The 22,291-nt window shown below is 37.2% G+C and overlaps 1 protein-coding gene across 11 annotated transcripts in view; it reads right to left on the bottom strand.

Moving 5' to 3' along the window:
• DMD (dystrophin) overlaps positions 1 to 22,291 on the bottom strand; it is a 3,940,859-nt gene that overhangs the window by 2,042,528 nt on the left and 1,876,040 nt on the right. For 10 of the 11 annotated variants that reach the window (XM_073664716.1, XM_073664719.1, XM_073664714.1 and 7 more), the window contains 6 exons: positions 16,389 to 16,517; positions 15,335 to 15,505; positions 11,081 to 11,203; positions 9,591 to 9,728; positions 5,681 to 5,833; positions 2,606 to 2,788 (listed from right to left, as the gene is read on the bottom strand). In XM_073664716.1, coding sequence (XP_073520817.1) covers positions 2,606 to 2,788; positions 5,681 to 5,833; positions 9,591 to 9,728; positions 11,081 to 11,203; positions 15,335 to 15,505; positions 16,389 to 16,517 — 897 coding nt within the window. The remainder of the gene's footprint in view (positions 1 to 2,605; positions 2,789 to 5,680; positions 5,834 to 9,590; positions 9,729 to 11,080; positions 11,204 to 15,334; positions 15,506 to 16,388; positions 16,518 to 22,291) is intronic. The other variant, XM_073664725.1, reaches the window with a different exon arrangement.

Genomic DNA, 22,291 nt, shown 5'->3' with positions numbered 1-22,291 from the left:
GAACATTTTATATTGTTTTTTGACATTGACCTCTCTACTTAACTGCTACTTCTTCCAAACACATATCAACACCACAGTTTGTGACTTTGTATTTTGACCTTGTACTTAACATGTTAAATTGTAAGAATGTTTTCTTCCCATATAAATAATGTAATAGCCATGGATTGCATGAACATTTTCTCAAGATATATTTTAAGTTAAGTATATTTTATGTTTTATTACTAAATACTACATTTCAGCAGAAATATAGTACATGCATTGGTGTTAAATTAAACGGCCACCAAATCCGCTAACTCTTTGATCACATTTTGTGGACCAAATGTTAGAAGCTTTAATATTCTAAGCATTAATGTCCATATTTATTTTTAGACATTATTTGTGTCAACTATAAAAAACTATTATTTTTTCCATTTTTTTCATTCATGAGTTTTCATAAAATCACTATATTTTAGTACTAATATAGAAATCCACACCTTGTGGGGGTGAGAAATAATATTTTTTTCTAGCTCATTTTCTGACTTGAAAAAAATATTACATAAATGGAAATTGATCTTACATTAGGGTAAGTGATACAATGAATTATATTATAGCTTTTTTTTCTTAAAAAAAGTAATCCCTAAAAAATATTTGTCTGAAGGCAGAATTGCAAAAAAAATCAATCTTAAAATTCTAGCTTGTCTGCAATCAGTCTGATTAAAAAAAAAAGTTAAGTGATCAACTTTTCGGACAGTCTTATGTTGTTCTACCACAAAGTGGAATTTGGTCAATTCCTAAGAATTTGTAGAAGTTTGCAGAGTATATGTTCTTTTTCCTGGATAGGTTTCTGTACTTTTTAGGACTAAGTCAATATGATTTATTGAAGAAAGCTCATGAAATGTTATAAATTTCTGAAGCATCATCTGCATTTTTTAGTAAATGCTCAAGAAAATGATATTTTTGTAATTGTCTTTAATATTTTCTTACAACTGAAAATAATTATCTGGTATAAACCTATGATTAGATTTCAGGTTATATAGGGCTGTATTCTTTGAATAATCTTAGTTACTTTACATTGCAGATTCACATAATCATAAATGTATTAAATCTTGTCCTGTTGCTGGAGAAACCAGCAAGGGTGCAATTTTTCATCACAGGAGAAATTCAGGATTACACAATCTGCATTAAAATCAATCTATCCAAGCAATGCTTACACCTGGTGGATCTGCCAGAGCAAGAAATATTTTTTGTAACATCTCTTTCTGGCTAAGTGATGAGGTGCTTTAACAGAGGGCTTTATTCTATTAAAACATGATTCTCTAATAAAAATACTTTTCTTAAAGGGGGCTCTCCAAGAATTAGATAAAGTGGTGACCCTGAAATAATTCTAACTGCAGCCTGTCCTTGTCACATGTCAGTATGGGCTGCAGACTGAAGACATACATCTCACGAGACCTGCGTCTCAACTGACAAGAGCTGTATAACACATACTGTACCTCAGCAGTCAAGAGCATGGCTGTCATATCTTAAGAAATATATCTCTTCCTCCACATAGGGGTTTATCTCCAGCTTCATTCTCATCAATGTTTATTTTTTTTCCAGTTGGGTGGACTCATTCTCTGTGTACTGCTCTAAAGTTGGGTAGACTGATGACGGAGTAGGAGGATGAAGCTGAAGATCTTTTCGCCAAGCACAACGTGGGTTAAAAAATATTTCTTCAGATATGACAGCCCTGCTCCTGGCCGCTCCTGGCATGTGTAATACAGCTCTTGTCAGTTGAGACACAGGTCTCGGAAGCTGTATGCCTTCAGTCTACTCCCACATGACTAGGACGGGCTGCAGTATGAATTACATCAGGCACACAATTTTATCTCATTCTTGGAGAACCTACTTAAACTCCACAATCACTATCACTTCTTAGAGGTCTACTCCAGGACTAACATATTGACTACCAATCCACTAGATTCCCCTATCCATCAGATAAGTTGTCAATGTGAGATCAGTGGGGGTCCAACACCCAACACTTTCACCAATCATCTCATATCTGATTCAAAAGTGGCTAGGTATAAGCAATGTGCAAAGCAGAACACATACATTGCTTATCATGTGCTTCACAGTATTGTAGTTTATCACCCATTCAACTGTCGGCCCCCCTCACCAATTTCATATTGAACCTCTTTAGCTACAGTACCAGAAAGCAGCAATGTTCAAAACCAATGGGGAAAAAATCCAAGCTATGACACAACTGAATATTGCTTATTTTTGCTTATTAGCAGAATATATATATAGATATATATATACATGAAAATAAAAGTTGCATGAAATGAAGAACTGAAAACCTATTTCTATTTTGCATTTGTGATTTAAATGAGAGGTAACATGAATTGTATTTTTTAAAATGTCATGGTAAAATGAATGAAGCAACAAAAATGTAACATGCGTTAACGACTAATGAATGAAAAGTCTTCTTATGTACAATGTCAGTTAGGTTATAGGTAGTAAATAATAGGGGCTATACTGAATAACCTTTCACAGAAGTATCAGTAACTTATCTTACTGCACCCTGAGAGGACTATTGTTAGTACAATTGGGTTAGTTGCAAACTATCTGGTTTGCAAATAAAACTCACAATTTGTGCATAGTGTAGTCTCCGGAATGGAGCAAATTTGCTCTCAATTTCTTGCCAGCGTTTGTTAAGATGGATCAGAGTTGGCTCCACCGCTTTGGCAGCCCCATCCTTAGACAAACGTTCAGCTTGCCTGTGTACTGCATTCAGTTCTTCTCTCTTCATCTCCAACTCTCCATCAATCTCCTAGTGAGTAAAACCAATACAGGGCCCAGGGCAGTTAGCTATCTAATTAATTTACATTAAAAGAAGCAGCAGCATATTTCTGTCACTTATTTCTTATTAGACTTTATTTTGAGAAATAATTAAATGATGCACTAAGATTTAACTAATTTATATATAATATGGTTCTGTGACTTTATTTTGCCTATCTGTTTCATACATTCATGAAATAACCATATGCAGCTAGATAAATCAAATACGTACTTAAAAAAATATTATGTTTTGTCTATCAAATAAGAGTCCATATATCTTTTATATATTTTCTTATTTTGTTATTTAATGACAAACCAAAGCAATAATGAAGCAAAATAATATGGCTGAAAAATAATATAAAAAAGAAACAGAACTCATTGAATGCTGCTGACAATTAGGATTGATTGGACAGTAACATATGGGCATGGTCTGATGAATGAAGTGTGCTAATATGAGAAAGGGTCATCCACGAACTGTTAGTCATTAGTTCATCTGGAACAAAAATACATAACATGAGTCAATATTGTTATAAACATCAACATTTTAGAGGTTTCACATATTGCAAAGAAATCATTTTGCTGGTGTATAAAAACACTGAGTTACTGTGTTATTCCTTATCCTTTTCTAATTCTTAATGAATGAATGCCCAATTCTCCTAAATTATCAGAACTGCTTAAATAATATTTTAAAAATGACACATAATAATATTAGTTATTAATATACATATTATAGTCATAGCCTCCACATATTCAACAGTATTGTGCACAGCTACTGTATCAATCTCAATACTTTTGAAATAATACCAGCAATTGTCTTATAGGAAATGGATACAGACTCTGAAGAAGATAAATTTAAGTTTAACAATAAAATGATCTGTAAAAGATATTAAAGAGGGTATGTCAGCAGGATTTCACATCTTGAACTTTTTATATGTGCATGTGGCTCTTTTAAAGACACATTCAGTAATACCTTTACAGGGTCAGTCTGTTATTCTGTTAATGAGAAATTAGCATTTGAATTGATAAGTAAATGAGGCTGAAGAGCTATTGCATAGCTGAATCCTATGTCACTCCAGCTCTATTGCCTACCTAGTGCCACCGCCTCCTCCCGCTTGACTCACAGCTCTTTGAACAGCATAGAGGCTGTTATTCAAGCAGGAGGAGGCGGCGTTGGGTGGGGATTAGAGCTGGAACAGAAGTTTCAGATCTACAATAGTTCTTCAGCTGCATATCAAATAAATTACTGATTTCTCAGTAACAAAGGAATTGACTGACCATGCAATGGACTTGTCTTTAAAAAAGCTATATGCGCATAAAAATAGTTTGGGGGCAAAATCCTGGTTACAGATTCCCTTTAAATGTGCTCAGAAACCAGTAGTAGAATTAAACTCGAAAGAATATTAAAGAGATTGTCCGTTCGCATAATATTAATGGACAGTTCATAAATATTAGATTGGTGGAGATCCTACACCTGGCACTCACATCAATCAGCTGTTATTTGCTCCAGCTGGATACCATCTGTTTTCCAGAACCCGGCACAGCCGCTTCTCAAAGAATCCAGAAGATGCTATAGATTGTAACAGCTGATCACAGAAGGTGCTGTGTATCAGACCTCATCAACATTATTTGACCAGAAATCCCCTTTAAATAAGTATTTTTATTAATTAATTTATCATTTTAAAGAAGATCTTATAATAAGATCTGACAGCTTTATTCATGGCTTCTGTTTTTTTTTATTTTTTTACTGTACTTCAAAATACACTATCCTTGCCATCAAAAATACCAAAAAGTCATACCGTGTGATGTTTCAAAGAGATCAGAGTCTAATTAATTAATAGTCAATTAAAATTAATTTAAAGGGGTTGGCCACTTTCTCTTGTTTATTCAACTTACCTTACAAACTAACCATAAAATGTCTGCTTGTGACCAAACCAGTCCCTCAGTCTTCTCTAACAGTAAAACAGCTTTCCGATGTGAGGTGTTTTACTACTGGAGGAGGCTGATGGACATGTCTGGTCACATACCCCTCCACCAGTCATTGTAAGGACAGAAGTGCTGGTCAGTTTATTAGAAAAGCTGCACTAACAAGAGAAAGTGGCTGACCACCTAAATATCTATGAAACAGAGTTCTAGAATTTCTAGAACAGAGTAAGGTATATTTTATTTGATAATGATTTTAAATATTCAATTGCAGTTCTTTGTACAATCGTTTCGAAAGAATTTGGCCACATTCTAGTAAAATTTTTAATTTCTAACTGCCTCTTTTTCTGTGCAGGTGCTGAATAGTGGAATTCAGCGCACATGCAGACACGGTCAAAAGACGCTGCTGTATATGTGCACGTGTTTAGCCACATTCAGTGCCAGCACAGATGACGATGCAGCCAAGAAAGCATTAATGTTCATGAATCACGGCATCTTGAGTTTTATGGACTGCCATATTCAGTGTTTAAATACACTATATACAGCAGAGGTATTTGAAAAGAAGACTTGGTATATAGATTATGGGTTATATAAGATTCTGTGCCAGATTTTGGAATTTTAGAAACTGTCTCAGAAAGTGGCCAAGACCTATTAGCCTAACCTATGTCATGAAAACATATAGTAACAAAGTAAACTGATCTACTACATTGAACAATAGGACAAAATTTAAACATTTAACATGCAATGTAAAACTGTAGTCATTTTATTCCATAGTGTATATATTGTACATAACATATTAGGCATGGTATGTAAGATCATTTTAAATTTTCACTAAATTACATATCATATTCTACATTGCATTATTTGAATTTATAACAAGATAGCAATTATTTAACAAGTTATTATGGCATTGATAAAAATGACACACCATAAATGTGCAAAAGATTAATATATATGAGAGTACCTTGAGCTTCTGCTCATCTTTGGGTTCTGGAAGACTTGCTATTTTCTTTTCAATATCATCCAAACATTTAAGTAAATCATCAGATTGTCTCTTGTACTGATACCACTGATGAGAAATCTCCAACGCTTTTTTCCTTCTTTGAGATCTTAAATCCTATTCGGTAAAGGAATAGTAAAAGCACAGTATAACTTTAAATCATGAATACTTCACAGTGTACTTCATTTAATAAAGTAATATAATGTTTTCATAAACAAAGAATTTTTTTTCCTGTAAATTACAACCATATAATATTTGTCTGGGTTGTACCTCCAGCGTTCATCTCTTAAGGCACTTACCATCAATGGAGGTACACTTTTAGAACAGTCAATTGGTCCCTTTGTGTTACAAAGCTTTAAAGGGAATATATGGTACTTTATAAAAAGCAAAACATGTGACTAAGCACTAACGGGCAGGTAATTGCAATTTGCCTGTCTGTTGTGCCTGGCGCCCTTCTTCCCCGCCACAGAGCGGTCACGGACCGCTCCTGCCGGGGTTCTAAAGCCTCTGCTGATGTCATGTCTACAGAGTGAAGGCTTCTTTTCCACTTTGCTATGTCGATGGGGTGGGACTTCTGACGTTATTCTGATTAACAGCCAGATCCCTGCTGCCTAACTGGGGGACCTGGCGGTAAATAAGAATGACTTCGGAAGTGACCCTCTGTTGCATCACAGATGCAGTTGAATCCCTGGCAGGAACTGTCTGTGACCTCTCTGTGCTGGGGAAGAACGGTGCTATGCACAGCAGGCAGGTAAGTTGCAAATACCTGCCTGTTAGTGCCTAGCCACATTATTGGTTTTTCCCTAAAGTCCTGGATATAACCTTCAAAGAGACTTTGTCAGCACAGAATGAATCTCAGATGGGTTAGCAACAGCTTGGTGATAGATTCCCTTTAAGTGCATCTTCCCGCCTACTTGTTTTTGATCTATCTCCACCCTCTTTCTTGATTGACAGCTCTGGCTTTAAATCCAAAGAAAGGCAATGATAGAGGGAAAGCAAGCAGGTGAGAATGGGTATATAAATGTTTGACCATGCCATAATGCGCCAAGCGCCTGTACTTGATTTGAACAGTCATTCTGTGCCAACCGAGTTCCTTATATTTACCTGTGAGACCAGCTACTCACTTTTTCTATATTGTAAATGGAATGACAGGGTTTTATTTGCGGTGCAATGGCACTCATTTATCAAAGCCCTTTAAAGTATCTACAGCAGTCATATATCGTAGACAGCTATGCATTATAAAGCTACATTAAAATGTAAACGAGTTAGATGAATCACCCACAATATTCATCTATAATTTCTCGGATGACTGGATGGATATTTTACTTACTGACAATTTATGCTTTTACTGTGATGTGCAAGTCAATGAAAAAGAAAACAAATGTACATATATGTTAATTCTTAAAATAGGAAATGTTTGGATTGAGTTATGTGTGTTATTCTCAAAAACAATAATATATCATAAGGAAAAAATGGGAAATTTTATTATATACAGTACAGACCAAAAAGTTTGGACACACCTTCTCATTTAAAGATTTTTCTGTATTTTCTTGACTATGAAAATTGTACATTCACACTGAAGGAATCAAAACTATGAATTAACACATGTGGAATTATATACTTAACAAAATAGTGTGAAACAACTGAAAATATGGTCTTCCAACAATCTTGAATGAGTTCCCAGAGATGCTTAGCACTTTTTGGCCCTTTTGCCTTCACTCTGCGGTCAAGCTCACCCCAAACCATCTCGAATTGGGTTCAGGTCTGGTGACTGTGGAGGCCAGGTCATCTGGCGTAGCACCCAATCACTCTCCTTCTTGGTCAAATAGCTCTTACACAGCCTGGAGGTATGTTTGGGGTCATTGTCCTGTCGAAAAATAAATGATGGTGCAACTAAACGCAAACCGGATGGAATAGCAAGCCGCTGCAAGATGCTGTGGTAGCCATGCTGGTTGAGTATGCCTTCAATTTTGAAGAAATCCCCAATAGTGACACCAGAAAAGCACCCCCACACCATCACACCTCCTCCTCCATGCTTCACGGTGGGAACCAAGCATGTAGAGTCCATCCGTTCACCTTTTCTGCATCGCACAAAGACACGGTTGTTGGAACCAAAGATCTCAAATTTGGACTCATCAGACCAAAGCACAGATTTCCACTGGTCTAATGTCCATTCCTTGTGTTCTTTAGCCCAAACAAGTCTCTTCTGCTTGTTGCCTGTCCTTAGCAGTGCTTTCCTAGCAGCTATTTTACCATGAAGGCCTGCTGCACAAAGTCTCCTCTTAACAGTTGCTGTAGAGATGTGTTTGCTGCTAGAACTCTGTGTGGCATTGACCTGGTCTCTAATCTGAGCTGCTGTTAACCTGTGATTTCTGAGGCTGGTGACTCGGATAAACTTATCCTCAGAAGCAGAGTTGACTCTTGGTCTTCCTTTCCTAGGGTGGTCCTCATGTGAGACAGTTTCTTTGTAGCGCTTGATCGTTTTTGCAACTGCACTTGGGAACACTTTTAAAGTTTGCCCAATTTTTCGGACTGACTGACCTTCATTTCTTAAAGTAATGATGGCCACTCGTTTTTCTTTACTTAGCTGCTTTTTTCTTGCCATAATACAAATTCTAACAGTCTATTCAGTAGGACTATCAGCTGTGTATCCACCAGACTTCTGCACAACACAACTGATGGTCCCAACCCCATTTATAAGGCAACAAATCCCACTTACTAAACCTGACAGGGCACACCTGTGAAGTGAAAACCATTTCCAGTGACTACCTCTTGAAGCTTATCAAGAGAATGCCAAGAGTGTGCAAAGCAGTCATCAAAGTAAAAGGTGGCTACTTTGAAGAACCTAGACTATAAGACCTATTTTCAGTTGTTTCACACTTTTTTGTTAAGTATATAATTCCACATGTGTTAATTCATAGTTTTAATGCCTTCAGTGTGAATGTACATTTCTCATAGTCATGAAAATACAGAAAAATGTATAAATGAGAAGGTGTGTCCAAACTTTTGGTCTGTACTGTATATGCTTTACTTTACACATTTAAAAAAAATAATTGAACACTATTGATAAAGTACCCAAGTCCTGGTTCCTTTGGAGTTGCTGTATGGATTGTGATACAGGAAAGGGTCCCCATAAGGAAGTATATAAATATCAATTAAAGCGGTGATGTGCACATTGTAATTCCTTAGTGTATGGAGGCATGCTGCAGAAGCTTGCATAAATACATAGCTATCGATCTTATGACAATTCATATAAGACTTCATACCCTATCCACATCACATATTTATTTATGCAGCTTTAGAAATTTAAGGTAAGTAATTAAGTGTTCTACAATGAATTGAGCATATATAGACATCCCAAAATTACTTAAAGTTATTCAAAATTGCTACAAAAATAAGAGTCTGTTTGAATTTTCTAAAAGTAATCAATATTCCATTGAGTTTTTTCTTATCTGTCAGGGGTGAATGCCTTTATTGAGTAAAAAAAATGAAAATCAATGACCTCACTTCTAGAAAACACAACTAATAATGAAGTGCCCTTAAGAAGCAACGTAAAGAGGACATTTTGTCATAATTAGATATAAAGCTAAGCCTCGGGATATTGTATGATATCGCAATCTTGGAGTTACGAGAAATGCTTCTGCATTTTAAAGTGTTTTACAATTCAATATGATTGTGATTTCTCAAATGGTTTTCAATAAACTGTTAGATAATTAGTTACATAGAAAAAAATCATACAAAAATTAAAAGTAAATAATAAACAATAATATTTTCTCATGTCTTTATTCATTTAATGATCTAGCTTTTTAGTAGCTAATATAATAACATTAATTCTGTTATGATATTCATCTTCCCCTAAAACTGTTTTACTTACCTTAACAGTGTTATGTTTAGATTGCAAGAGTTGTTGTTTCAGCTTGATTTCTTCTCTCTTTTTATCATCTCCAATTTTGAGCTGAAGATTATTTCCCCTTTGCAACAATTCCCTTATTTGCCCATCGTTGTCTTTGCTCTGAAAATAAATGGAATTATAAGGAAAGAAAATTATATGGTGATATTGCAACATTAGGGGGTGACTCATCAAATCCTTTACTTCACAATACCAGTGTAAGCTGCTCTGAAAAGTAATAAAAAAAATTCTGCAACAATGAATTTCACAAAAATGTAGTGACTTTTGATGCTTTCATGCCAGTTTGAAGTAGCTCTGACAAAATGGACAGAGCTAGGGAGAAACAGGGGTGGGAAATGACTAGCTTGGCCATCTGTCGAATTCTACAAAAGTGCTGGCGGTTTTCACACAAGAAATGCTATTCCAGTCCCAGCATTTATGGTGAGGTGCAATGAAGGGGCATAATGCTTGGAAGATGCACCAAATTTATTAAGTGGCATGCGCCTTCTAATGAATTTGGAGCATCGTATTACTTAACATGCCAGTCTTAATCAACTGTCGCCAATGTCTCAAAACATCAACCAAGAAGTTAAAGTTTGGCCAAAATGGACTATGATCCCAAGAATATTTCAAAATTTCTAGCAAAATAGCTTAAAGACAACAAATTGAAGATAATGGAGCAGCCATCACAAAGTCATAGCCTCAATCCAATAGAAAATTTATGGGAAAATTGAAAAAAAATGTGCAGGCAAGAAGACCTACAAGCCTGACTCAGTCACACTAGTGCTGTCAGGAGGAATGGGCTGAAATTCCAGCAACTTACTGTGATAAGACTTATAAATATTTGATCCAAGATAGATAACATAAAGGTGATATTAGCAAATGCTAGCCATGTGTATGCAAACTTCTGAGTCATTAGGAATTTGATAAAAGAAATAAAAGCTAAATAAATCATTGTGTCTACTATTATTATAATTTTTCACATTGTTAAAATACAGTCATGATCCTAGTCTGACCTAAGAGAGGGTATACTAAGTTTACATGTCAGGATAAATGGGAAAAATGGGTTTTAATGAAGGTTGCTGAAGGATAACTTATTTAGACTTATGGCTAAAATTGATATACCACCTTCTATAACTAAAATACACTAACAGCACACATGTAACACTTGCATAACTGCAAAGCAGTGATAGAGAGGACTGTCAAAATATCTTCACAAGTCACTTTCATCAACTTCCACAAAGTCAGTTTGAATTGTGTCCGTTCTTGCTTATAAATAAAGATAACTTTCTTTTTTCACCCACTGTTGTAAAAACTTCCTTAATATCTATTTTTTTATACAGAATGAAATGTACCTGTGTGAAATGCACTAACTTCAAAAATAAATAAAATCAGAGAAAAAAAATTGTGCCCAAAAGTCCAGATTTTTATTTTTCCCATTCTTTACCATTTCATATCCATAACTTATAATGTACCATATCTTTATTGAAGTCTTCCTCTGTGATGTTCACTCCCAGCTGAATTTCAGCCTCCAGTGGTTCAAGCAATTTCTGTATATCAGAATTAAACTGCTCCACTTCCTTGGATGAAACCATTGCCTGCATTAGGAGAAAAGAGTTTATAAAATACATACTCAAATTTTGTATCTCCAGTTCATAATTTTTCTTTATATACTCTATGTAAAAGGTAATAGATTGCTGCTCACTTTTTACTAAAAACAGCACTTAATTTACAAAAATTAAGCCCCTTAATTTACTGAATGTATGATATGAAAAGATGAGCGAATCAATTTGAGAAAAAAATATTTCATTGGTGAATATCTTGGCTAAATTGATTAGATAAATGGACCAATACATGTAAATAAGTTGCATGTATGAAATCAAACAAATAAAAAGCTAATTGAATACAGTGGGTAGGGAAAGTATTCAGACCCCTTTAAATGTTTCACTCAATTGTTTCATCGCAGTCATTTGGTAAATTCTAAAAAGTTAATTTTTTTCTCATTAAAGTACACTCTGCACCCCATCTTGATTATTAAAAAAGAAAAACTGAAATATCACATGGTCATAAGTATTCAGACCCTTTGCTCAGTATTAAGTAGAAGAACCCTTTTGAGCTAGTACAGCCATGAGTCTTCTTGGGAATGATGCAACAAGTTTTTCACACCTGGATTTGGGGATCCTCTGCTATTCTTCCTGGCACATCCTCTCCAATTCTGTCAGGTTGGATGGTGAACGTTGGTGGACAGCCATTTACAGGTCTCTCCAGAGATGCTCAATTGGGTTTAGGTCAGGGATCTGGCTGGGCCAGTTAAGAATTATTACAGAGTTTTTCTGAAGCCACTCCTTTGTTATTTTAGCTGTGTGCTTAGGATCATTGTCTTGTTGGAAGGAGAACCTTGGGCCAAGTCTGAGGTCCAGAGCACTCTGGCAGAGGTTTTTATCCAGGATATCTCTGTACTTGGCTGCATTCATGTTTCCTTCAATTGCAACCAGTCGTCCTGTCCCTGCAGCTGAAAAACAACCCCATAGCATGATGCTGCCACCACCATGTTTCACTGTTGGGATTGCATTTGGTAAGTGATGAGCAGTGCCTGGTTTTCTCCACACATACCACTTAGAATTATCGCCAAAAAGTTCTTTCTTCGTTTCATCAGACCAGAGAATCTTATTTCTCATAGTCTGAGAGTCCTTCATGTGTTTTTGAGCAAACTCTATGTGGGCTTTCATATGTCTTGCACTGAGGAGAGGCTTCCGTCTGGCCACTCTGCCATAAAGGCCCGACTGGTGGAGGGCTGCAGTGATAGTTGACTTTGATGAACTTGCTCCCATCTCCCTACTGCATCTCTGGAGCTCTGACACAGTGATCTTGGGGTTCTTCTTTACCTCTCTCACCAAGGCTCTTCTCCCACGATTGCTCAGTTTGGCTGGATGGCTAAGTCTAGGAAGACTTCTGGTGGTCCCAAACTTCTTCCATTAAAGGCTTATGGAGGCCACTGTGCTCTTTGGAACATTGAGTAATGCAGAAATTCTTTTGTAACCTTGGCCAGATCTGTGCCTTGCCACAATTCTGTCTCTGAGCTCCTTGGGCAGTTCATTTGAGCTCATGATTCTCATTTGGTCTGACATGCACTGTGAGCTGTGAGGTCTTATATAGACAGGTGTGGGCCTTTCCAAATCAAGTCCTATCAGTTTATTTAAACACAGTTGGACTCCAATGATGGAGTAGAACCATCTCAAGGAGGATCACGAGGAAATTGACAGCATGTGACTTAAATATGAGTGTCTGAGCAAAGGGTTTGAATACTTATGACCATGTGATATTTCAGTTTTCTTTTTTAATATATTTGCAAAAATTTATTTGGTCTGAATATTTTCCGTACCCACTGTAGGTAAAACAAGCCAACGCTTAGCAAACCCCCTTAAAAATTAGGCTAAACTATAGTACATTGCAGTCTATTTAGATGAAAAGAAAACTGATTATGTTTAAAACATTCTTCCATTAAAAATTAAATTATCTTAAAACGATAATGGATAAAACCATCTTAACGGTGTTAAGGGTGTTGGTTCAACGCAGACAACACTTTGCATACAGATTCCTGTTACAATGTATACCACCTTGTGCAATTAATTACCATTGTTATGGGAATCTGTGGTGACCCAGGCATTTTAGCAAGCATTTGCAGCAGATAAATATTGCATTTCATGGCAGCTACTAAAATGAATAACTGTCTGTGTAATACATAGATGATTCCAGTCAACCAGAGCAGGAATCACTTTTACAGTTTTGCTTTCTATTCTGGCTCACAATCTTTAGCTGTCATTTTCAAGGTAAATTAAACCATTTTTTAGGTTTGATTATCACCGACAGACTAGTGTCACTTCAGTGTATCAAAAAAAACTGATTCACCGGTGTCCATATAGTTCCTTTGGCAGTATAGGATAGATACTGTTCCCCCTGACCTGGATGCAATTTATTGAATTGCCTACATACAGCTTATAAGCTAAATATCTCGCATATACTAAGATGCAATTGTTTTTTCTTGTTTCTATCTAGAATTTGGTATGTTCTCCTGATGAACCGATTTAGGAGAAACGCTTTGGAATATGACATACTCTATATATGGATTGATTTTTTTTTTACCTTTCTTTGAATAAGCTTTATGCCTGATTCAATTTAATACATCGTTCCAGTGGGAGATATTTAGCATGCTGTGCAATTGACATATCTTTTGTTTACCCTATATCTATAATGGGAAACATAGCATACTATATTTAATGTATCCTATTTTGATTGTAACTATTTATGAGTCTCTTTTGTATATATCCCTGTGGATATTTTGCATCTAGTTTTGCACTGCCTTATGCCTGAATTTTCTTGAGACCATTACTATGGTGTATATTGATTCATCCATTTTGTATCAATTGTTCTGTAGGGTTTATTAGGGCTATTAGGGCAAGCCTCAGTTGAACGGGGGAACCATTTGCATCTCTAGGGTGCCAACTTCCGCAACAAGAAAGGGACAGAACAGACCAAGACAAGCATCATTCCCATCTCCCTTCTTATTCTATGGTTTTTGGTCAGGCATACCTGCGTTGGATGGCTATATATATATATATATATATATATATATATATATATATATATATATATATACAGGGTGGGCCATTTATATGGATACACCTAAATTAAAGGGAATGGTTGGTTACATTAACTTCCTGTTTGTGGCACATTAGTATATGGGAGGGGGAAAACTTTTCCAGATGGGTGGTGACCATGGTGGTCATTTTGAAGTCGGACATTTTGGATACAACTTTATTTTTTCAATGGGAAGAGGGTCATGTGACACATCAAACTTATTGAGAATTTCATTAGAAAAACAATAGTGTGCTTGGTTTTAATGTAAATTTATTCTTTCATGAGTTTTTTACAAGTCATAGATCCACTTAGAAAAAATATATATTTTTGTTTTCCTATAATATTTCCTGGACACAATTTTTATTTATTAAATCCTTAATGCAATAAGAAACCATATCTAGTACCATAATTACTCCATGATCAAAGTCATTGAGATCATATTTCTTCCTTTTTCTTGTGCTTGATCCAAAGAATAAGTACAATTCTGGAGATTTTTAAAAACTTTCTGAAATGGCTCAAACTTTCTAACCTCCTTGAAGATGTTTACATTTGATAAAAAGTGGTTGCAAAGAAATTGAAAAGCAACATTTTTTTCTCCACTGAATTGAATAGAGACAAGTATATAAAGCAACAATGCTTTTTTAATCCTCAGCAATCTCTTTATTTTTTTAATTGTAATTTAAAAATGCTATAATATAATATAAAAAAGCCATAATATTGACTCCACATGCCTAATATTAAGTTTATCCTCCTGTGCTACCCAAACAGCTCAAACTCATTAGGGCACACCACAAGACTTTTGAATTTGTCCAGTGATACCTGAACCAATATTTTAGTAGAAGATATTTTAAATCCTGTATGTTGTGAAGTGGGACCTCCATTGATCAGACTTGTTTTTCCATCACATCCCATATACACGCCATCAGGTTGTAAAATTTGAAGCCAAAGTCTACAACTTGAACTCTTTGTCATGTTCCTCAAACCATCCCTGTACTTTTTTTCAAAGTATCACACTGTTATAGGGCACAGTTTTCTCCTCTGTTGTCGAACTACACCATAACTTACACTCATTATTTAAATTAGTCAAATACCTTTCCACTCTTTATTTTTTGGGATATTGGAGTAAATCGCTGGTTAAGTTCAAGCACCTTGGTCTCCACTATCTTCCTACAGTGATCGCCATGGTTTGCCATTAATTCCTCAGCTTGATCATGGACTGAATCCACCTTTGGCTGAATGTCATTTAGCTCAGACTTTAAAATCTATAGGCCACAGAAATAGAAAAAAAACACAACTAATTCATGAAGGGAAGTCATATAAAGTTCATATGAAGTACAGAACATATAGTAAAATGTGTTTTAGTTGAACTAGCCTCAGATGTTATTATGTGACTGTCAAATGCTTCCAAGTTGCCTCATATTAGAAAAAGCAAGAATCAGAATGAATAGATTTTTCCTGTACCTTTGCTTCCCCTTGAGAGTGTCAGATAAGTATGACAACACCTTATACTGTCCTTCCCTGTGGAAATTACAAGGATGTTTTCTCTAATCTGAACATACACAACGACGGAACCTACAGTGTACTGCATCAGGAATCACCCTTTTTTAGTACTGCATCAGGAATCTCCATACTATTTTCTGCTTCACTCTTTTTTTCTTAGTATCTAGACTTACATAACATACATTAGTGTTTTAATCATGACCTCATACAGATTATCTTATTTTACTTTGTTAGTGGAATCATTTACCAAGCCATTGTGTCTTAAGGCTCATCTAGAGGAGATTATAATAGAGAACGAGCATTTGTTTGAAATCTCATTCAACTATTATCGGTTCGTGAAAAAAAAGGCTGGCAATCCCCTGATGAATAAGCAAATTGCTTAATCGTAGGGGGATTGGATCATTCATGACAGCATTCTAATCAAGCTTATCTGCAGTACATCATCCAGTGTAAACAGAAGATGTGCTGCCGATAATGATATTCTACATGTCTGGTATTGCAGAGCAGTCCTTTTTAATTGAATAGCAGACAAAGCTCGATGACAAAAGTGGTGCTGTTCTTATGTAGAGGCAGAACTGTAAAAAGCAGATTAACTGAAGAAATACTATATATTTAAGAAAAGTACAAGATTATAGATCAAGATACCTTCAGCGTTTCTTCTCTTTGTTGTGGCTTTTGTTTCTCCATTTCATCAAGTAATGTTTCTGCATGATACATCCAAGAAGTTGTGTTAACAACTCCTTGATTAAAAGATTCCATTTGCTTTTGATATTCCTGCAAAAAACAACCCAAAAGTAGTAGGTCAGGAAGTCTCTGTTGAACCTTAAATAAAACAGTAACTTGATACTTCAGTATTTCTGTACATATAGATAAATGTTTGCCCATGGGAGCATAAAAAGAAATCATTGATGAGCCCTCAATAAATATTGGCCTCACATAATTATTAGATAACAGGACAGTGGACCAAGCTGGTCCGGTTAAGCACAGTTTCGGAACTTCTATAGCTGAAGTAAAGAGGAAGGAAGGATGGTTTTGAGGTACATTTAGTGGGAATTTAAAGTGAATCATATTAAATTGATATAATAACTGGATTATTTAAAGAGTATGCCGTTTTCACAGATAAAAATAAATTTCTGATGAGATCACTCCCAAATAAAAACATTTAGTCTTTGATCCGCTTAGTGAAGAGGTCCCAAACCTTTCTGACCATGAGAGTCAAATTCAGCTATGAAAGAGGGTCGCAAGCAAAATTCAGCTCTGAGAGATGGTCGTGAGCCACATCCAGCTCCTGCCCCACTCACAGTAGTGACAACCAGAGCCATCATTACCGGTATAATGACAGACAAAGCTTTTCCACTGAAATAACACCAAGGCAGTATGCCAAGCTCCAGGGCTTCCTATCTTACCCCCATTCAGATCTGCTCTCCTGTGCAGGGCTACACACAATAGTCACCATCTAGAGATCAGCTCTTAATAGCAGTTTGCTACACCTGGCGCTAATGCACTAAACTGACAGACAGCCGCGAGCCACACATCATGGGCCCACGAGTCGCGTGTGGCTCTTGAGGCAGAGGTTGGTGACCCTTGGCTTAGCGGATTTAGTCTTGTATATATTTCAGTTTTTCTGAACACTTTATGAAGTTGAGCTCTAATTGTCTGCTATGGGCAACAAAGATAGCTTTATTTTGAGATAGTTTTTAATAAATGAGACCCTCTGTCATATACCACCAAGTGACAAGGTTGATTGTAACATGGAAACATGAATGGACAGTGGAGTATTAGGAAAAAAGCAATCTTCATCCATTTTGGTTATATTATGTCTTTTAATCATTCAGTTAGAAAGCATAGTGTATTTGGACTAGCTTACTTACAGACCCTTGTATAACAAGCCTTAATTATTGGAGGAGTGGAAGTTGTTTTAGTAAATGAAGTTTGTCATTAAGGGTGCTATTTGACTGTCCACTTTGTAAATTAGAATTAAATGTTTTTTCTTGTTTCAGAAAACACTTTCCACCTGGCTGCAGTTTTTTTAAAAACATATTCAATGGCACTGCAGCCAAAAATTTACCTCTGTGACTTTGCCTGGGTTGGCAGCACAAGCTTGAGTTCTCAGCTCAAAGCTGCTAAGCTCAGTTATATATGCTTCCCATATATTTTAGCAAATTAATTGATGCAAATCAAATTCAAGTCAAATGTTATGAAATTCTCAGGTCCCAGTGAATTCATTCAATCTATGATTCAATTTGTGTGATTTACAAAAAAATGTCTACTGGCTTTTTACATTTTTCAGATGATTGTATTAGCCACAGATGACTGACATGAGCTCAGGGGTGACCACTCAGGCTTCCCCATAATGCCCTGCAGCTCTCACATCACATGGTATAGTGCAGCGAAGGGCTATCAAAGCCTATGTAAAAGCTTAGACAGTGAATGCTTAGGGTGCTTACAAACAGTGATCACCTGATGAAGATGGCTTGCATGCCATCGAAACGCATTGTGTTTTTACAAGGACTTCAATAAAGGTAGCAATTGCTGAATTTTAAATGCCTTAGCGCTTTTTATCACCAGCTTTTACCTTTTGCTTTTTGTACAAACAGTGAGAGGACATCCAAGCTTACAGTACAGCAATACAAATAAGAGAAAGTACTAAAGCATCAGACAAATACCACAGGCAGTAACCTACGAGGGGCGTTCATTAAAGATTACCCCTGACCCACTTCCTGTGGACTGAGAGCAATGAAACTTGGCACAGTTATTAGTCCTTCTCTACACAGTTGCCATCTATGGACACACACTTCTCCCATCTCTTTAAGCAACTGTAAACACCTCGCCTGTAGAAGTCGACAGGTTGCTTCAAAAGGTATGTTGTGACTTCAGAAATCAAAGTCTCATCATCTGGAAAATGCTTTCTCTTCAAAAATAACTTCATTTTTGGAAAGAGGTGGAAGTCTAATGGTGCATGATCGGGTCAATAAGGGGGATGTGGTAGAATTTCAAAGCCACTGGAGCATGCTTCCATTTGGGCAATATGTCAGTTGTTAACTGGTGCATTGTCTTGCAAAAGGCGGACACCTTTGGTGAGCATGCCACATCTCTTGGTTTTGATGGCCTCCGGAAATTTCCGCAGCAGTGAAGCATAGTATGCCCCAGTGATCATGGTGCCCTTTGCTCGGAAATCCATCAATACTACTCCGTGCTGGTCCCAAAATACTGCGAGCATGACCTCGCCTGCTGAGGGTTTGGCAGGGGCCTTCTTTGGAGGTGGTGAGTCATGATGCTTCCATTGCATTGACTGGACTTTAGTCTCAGGATCATAATGATGGACCCAGCTTTCATCCTGTGTGATCAGTCTGTTGAAAAAGTCCTCCTGGTTTCCATGGCACATCGTCAATAAAACTTGAGAGTATTCGACTCGTTCCTGCTTCTGGAATGGTGTGAGCAGCCGGGGAACCCAGCTAGCGTATATTTTATGCATGTGAAGATGGTCTTGGTTGATTTTTTCCACAGACCCCACACTGATCTTGACATTTTGGGTAAGGTCGCGATTGGTTACACGTCGATTTTCCAAAATGGCGACCTCCACGTGCTGGGTGGTGTGTTCATCAATAGCAGAGTGGGGGTCACATTGGAATGGGAGCTGTTTGCACCGAAGTCCAACCACATTTCAATTGACGATGCCAGTTCTTGACTACATCATATGATGGGGAATCATCACCATAAACCTCTTTCATCCCATCGAACATCTCCTTTAGTGTGCAGCCTTTCAAGTAAAGGAACTTGATGACTGCTCTGTATTCCACTGGGTCCATTATCAAACCTCACATCATTTCAGCACCTCTAAAATCAAGACCGTTATCAGTTCTGAGTTGCAAATTGGCACATAACCTACAGAGACTTATATCACTGCACATGTGAAGTTTCAGCGACCTGTGATAAATAGAAGTGTGTCAGGGGAAATCTTGAATGAACGCCCCTCGTATTGCACGACTGCAGCGGTAAAGTAGATGAGAATAGTAGTATGTAAATTTTACAGATTCAATTTATATGGTAAGAAAGAGATTAGAGACGTGCTAGAAGTATCAGTGACAGACTCTGTGTGATTGATCAGTGATATGGCTCATCTGTTATCCTGCATTTGACTCATTTTTACAGAACTACAGAGCAGCAACAATGCAGCACAATATATGTTACAGAAAAAAAAGTAGAAATCAGTGTCAACAAGAGACAGTTTGCTAACTAATCACAAGTAACTGCAACGATTTTTTGCATTTCTTGTGCAATCCTTTTTGTAAAGGCGGGATAATCGTTTTATAAAAATACAAAAGAACATTTCCCCAAATCCACAATTGGAGAGTACAATTGATCTCCTTTTCCTCCAGAAACCATAAAAGTGTTAGAACCCTCCTGTCTGTTTTCTCCACCTTGTGTTTTGCGGTCACAGGACCACCTGCCTCTTTATATTCCAGCTCCCCCCTTTTGGCTTTGCTGAACTTCAGTGTTGTTTGACTGTTTCTCTAGTACCTTTTTGTCAGTTTGTCATTTTGTGTTCTGCAACAACTTCTCTGTTTAGGAGGTGACCCCTCCCCTCTTGCTATAGGTCTTCGTTTAGACTAGCCGAGGACTAAGGCGGGTCTGTTCGCTAGGAACAGGCAGCCGGCTACATCATAGGGATTCAGCTTAGTCTTACTGTAGGGACAGCTTTCCCCTATCTTTCATTAGTACATGTTGCAGATCATAACAGTAAGTCCAGCCCAAAAAAGAAAAACGAAAGGAAAGAAATTCGGGGATCATTATGGCTTCCGTCCAAGTTTTGGCTCAACGCTTGCAGGGATTGTCTCTGGAGGTGGCCGAGCTACAGCAACACGTGAGTAGTTGTTCTGGAGTGCATTTTGTGGAACTCATGGTAGGACTGCCTAATGTTTTTTATGGTAAACAGCAAGATTTTTTTTCCTTTAAAAATCATTGTTTGTTATATTTTCGTTTGAGACCAAGGTCCTATGGGAATGAATCACAGCGCATTGGTTTTACTATGTTACTTTTGCGCAAAGAACCACAGGGGTGGGCTTTTTCTCTCCAACCTAATGATGCATGCTTAAGGTCTGTAGAAGAATTTTTTTCGGCTATGGGTCTATTATATGACGATCCTGATCGAATCTCATCTGCCGAGGCAGAACTCAGGCGTTTGAATTAGTGGTCATGTGATGTTGAAAATTATTGCACACACTTTATAAGGTGGGCTTCAGAAGTCAAATGGAATGATCCAGCTCTGAAATGTCTATTTCTTGCTGGTCTGAGTGAAAGGGTTAAGGATTTGCTAATTGCATTCCCCGCACCTGAGAGTCTGCAGGATGGCATGCAGTTAGCTGTTCGTGTGGATAGGAGGCTGAGGTCCAGGATGAATGAGGCAAAGACTCCTGTAATGCCAGGTCCTAGTCCCCAGAAAATCTGCTCTGACGGCGGAGAACCGAAGGAGGTTGTGGCGAAGTCGCTCTCCTCTCAGGAAAGAGACCGGAGGTTCGCCGAGGGATTGTGTTTTTATTGTGGTAAAGCTGACCATTTGATCAAGTATTGTGAGCTTCGTTTAAGTAAAGAAAAAAAAAAGGTCAGGTACGCCCATATAGCTTGTTTACGCTCTGCAGGAGTATTTCTTTCAGGGAGTACTACTTTGCAGGAAAATTTGATTGAATTTCAGGTGTTTGTGGATTGTAGTTCAACACTTAATGTGATTGATAAAGGGTTTTTGGAAAAACTTAAATTGAAATTCAAACCTTTGTCATCACCTATTTCTGTGATTGCAATTGATAACACTCCCTTGCTCCCTTGGAATGTTTTACTCACAAGGTTGCTGCATTTCCCCTCACTATTAATGGAGTTCACCAAGAAATTTTGGACTTGGTTGTATTAGATAATTTACCCTCTCCGGTCGTTTTAGGTTTGCCTTGGTTAAAACTGCACAATCCTTTACTGGACTAGTCTACTAATGTGATTAAGTCTTGGAGTCCGAAGTGCTATGATAAATGTTGTAATGGTCACATTGCGGCTGTGGAAAAAGGGGAATTACCTGTACCTATTCAAGATTTGTGGAGTTTTTTTTCAGAGGAGGAGTCACAAGTTTTACCTCCTCATAGGGATTATGATGGCGCCATTGAGTTTGTTCCGGGAGCTACTCTTCCCAAGAGTCGCTTGTTTAATCTGACTCTCCCTGAAAGGAAGGCCTTGGAGGAATACATACAGACTAGCCTGGCAGCTGGTCACATTAGACCTTCTAAGTCGCTTGTGGCAGTTGGATTTTTCTTTGTTTAAGAAAAGGACGGGGGTTTACGTCCATGTCTGGATTTTCGTGAAATTAATAAGATTACCGTATGCAATTCCTACCCATTGTCGTTAATTCCAGACTTGTTTAACCAGTTGGTGGTGGCCAAGTGGTTCTCTAAAATTGATCTCCGGGGCGAATACAATTTGTTACGAGTGAAGGAGGGTGATGAATGGAAAACTGCTTTTAACACTCCGGTAGATCATTTTGAGAATCTGGTGATGCCTTTTGGTCC

This window comes from Phyllobates terribilis, unplaced genomic scaffold (genome assembly GCF_046119375.1).
Source record: "Phyllobates terribilis strain yellow unplaced genomic scaffold, ASM4611937v1 Scaffold_2__4_contigs__length_985480577, whole genome shotgun sequence".
Taxonomy (NCBI): domain Eukaryota; kingdom Metazoa; phylum Chordata; class Amphibia; order Anura; family Dendrobatidae; genus Phyllobates; species Phyllobates terribilis.
This window is presented reverse-complemented; position numbering and strand designations above follow the sequence as displayed.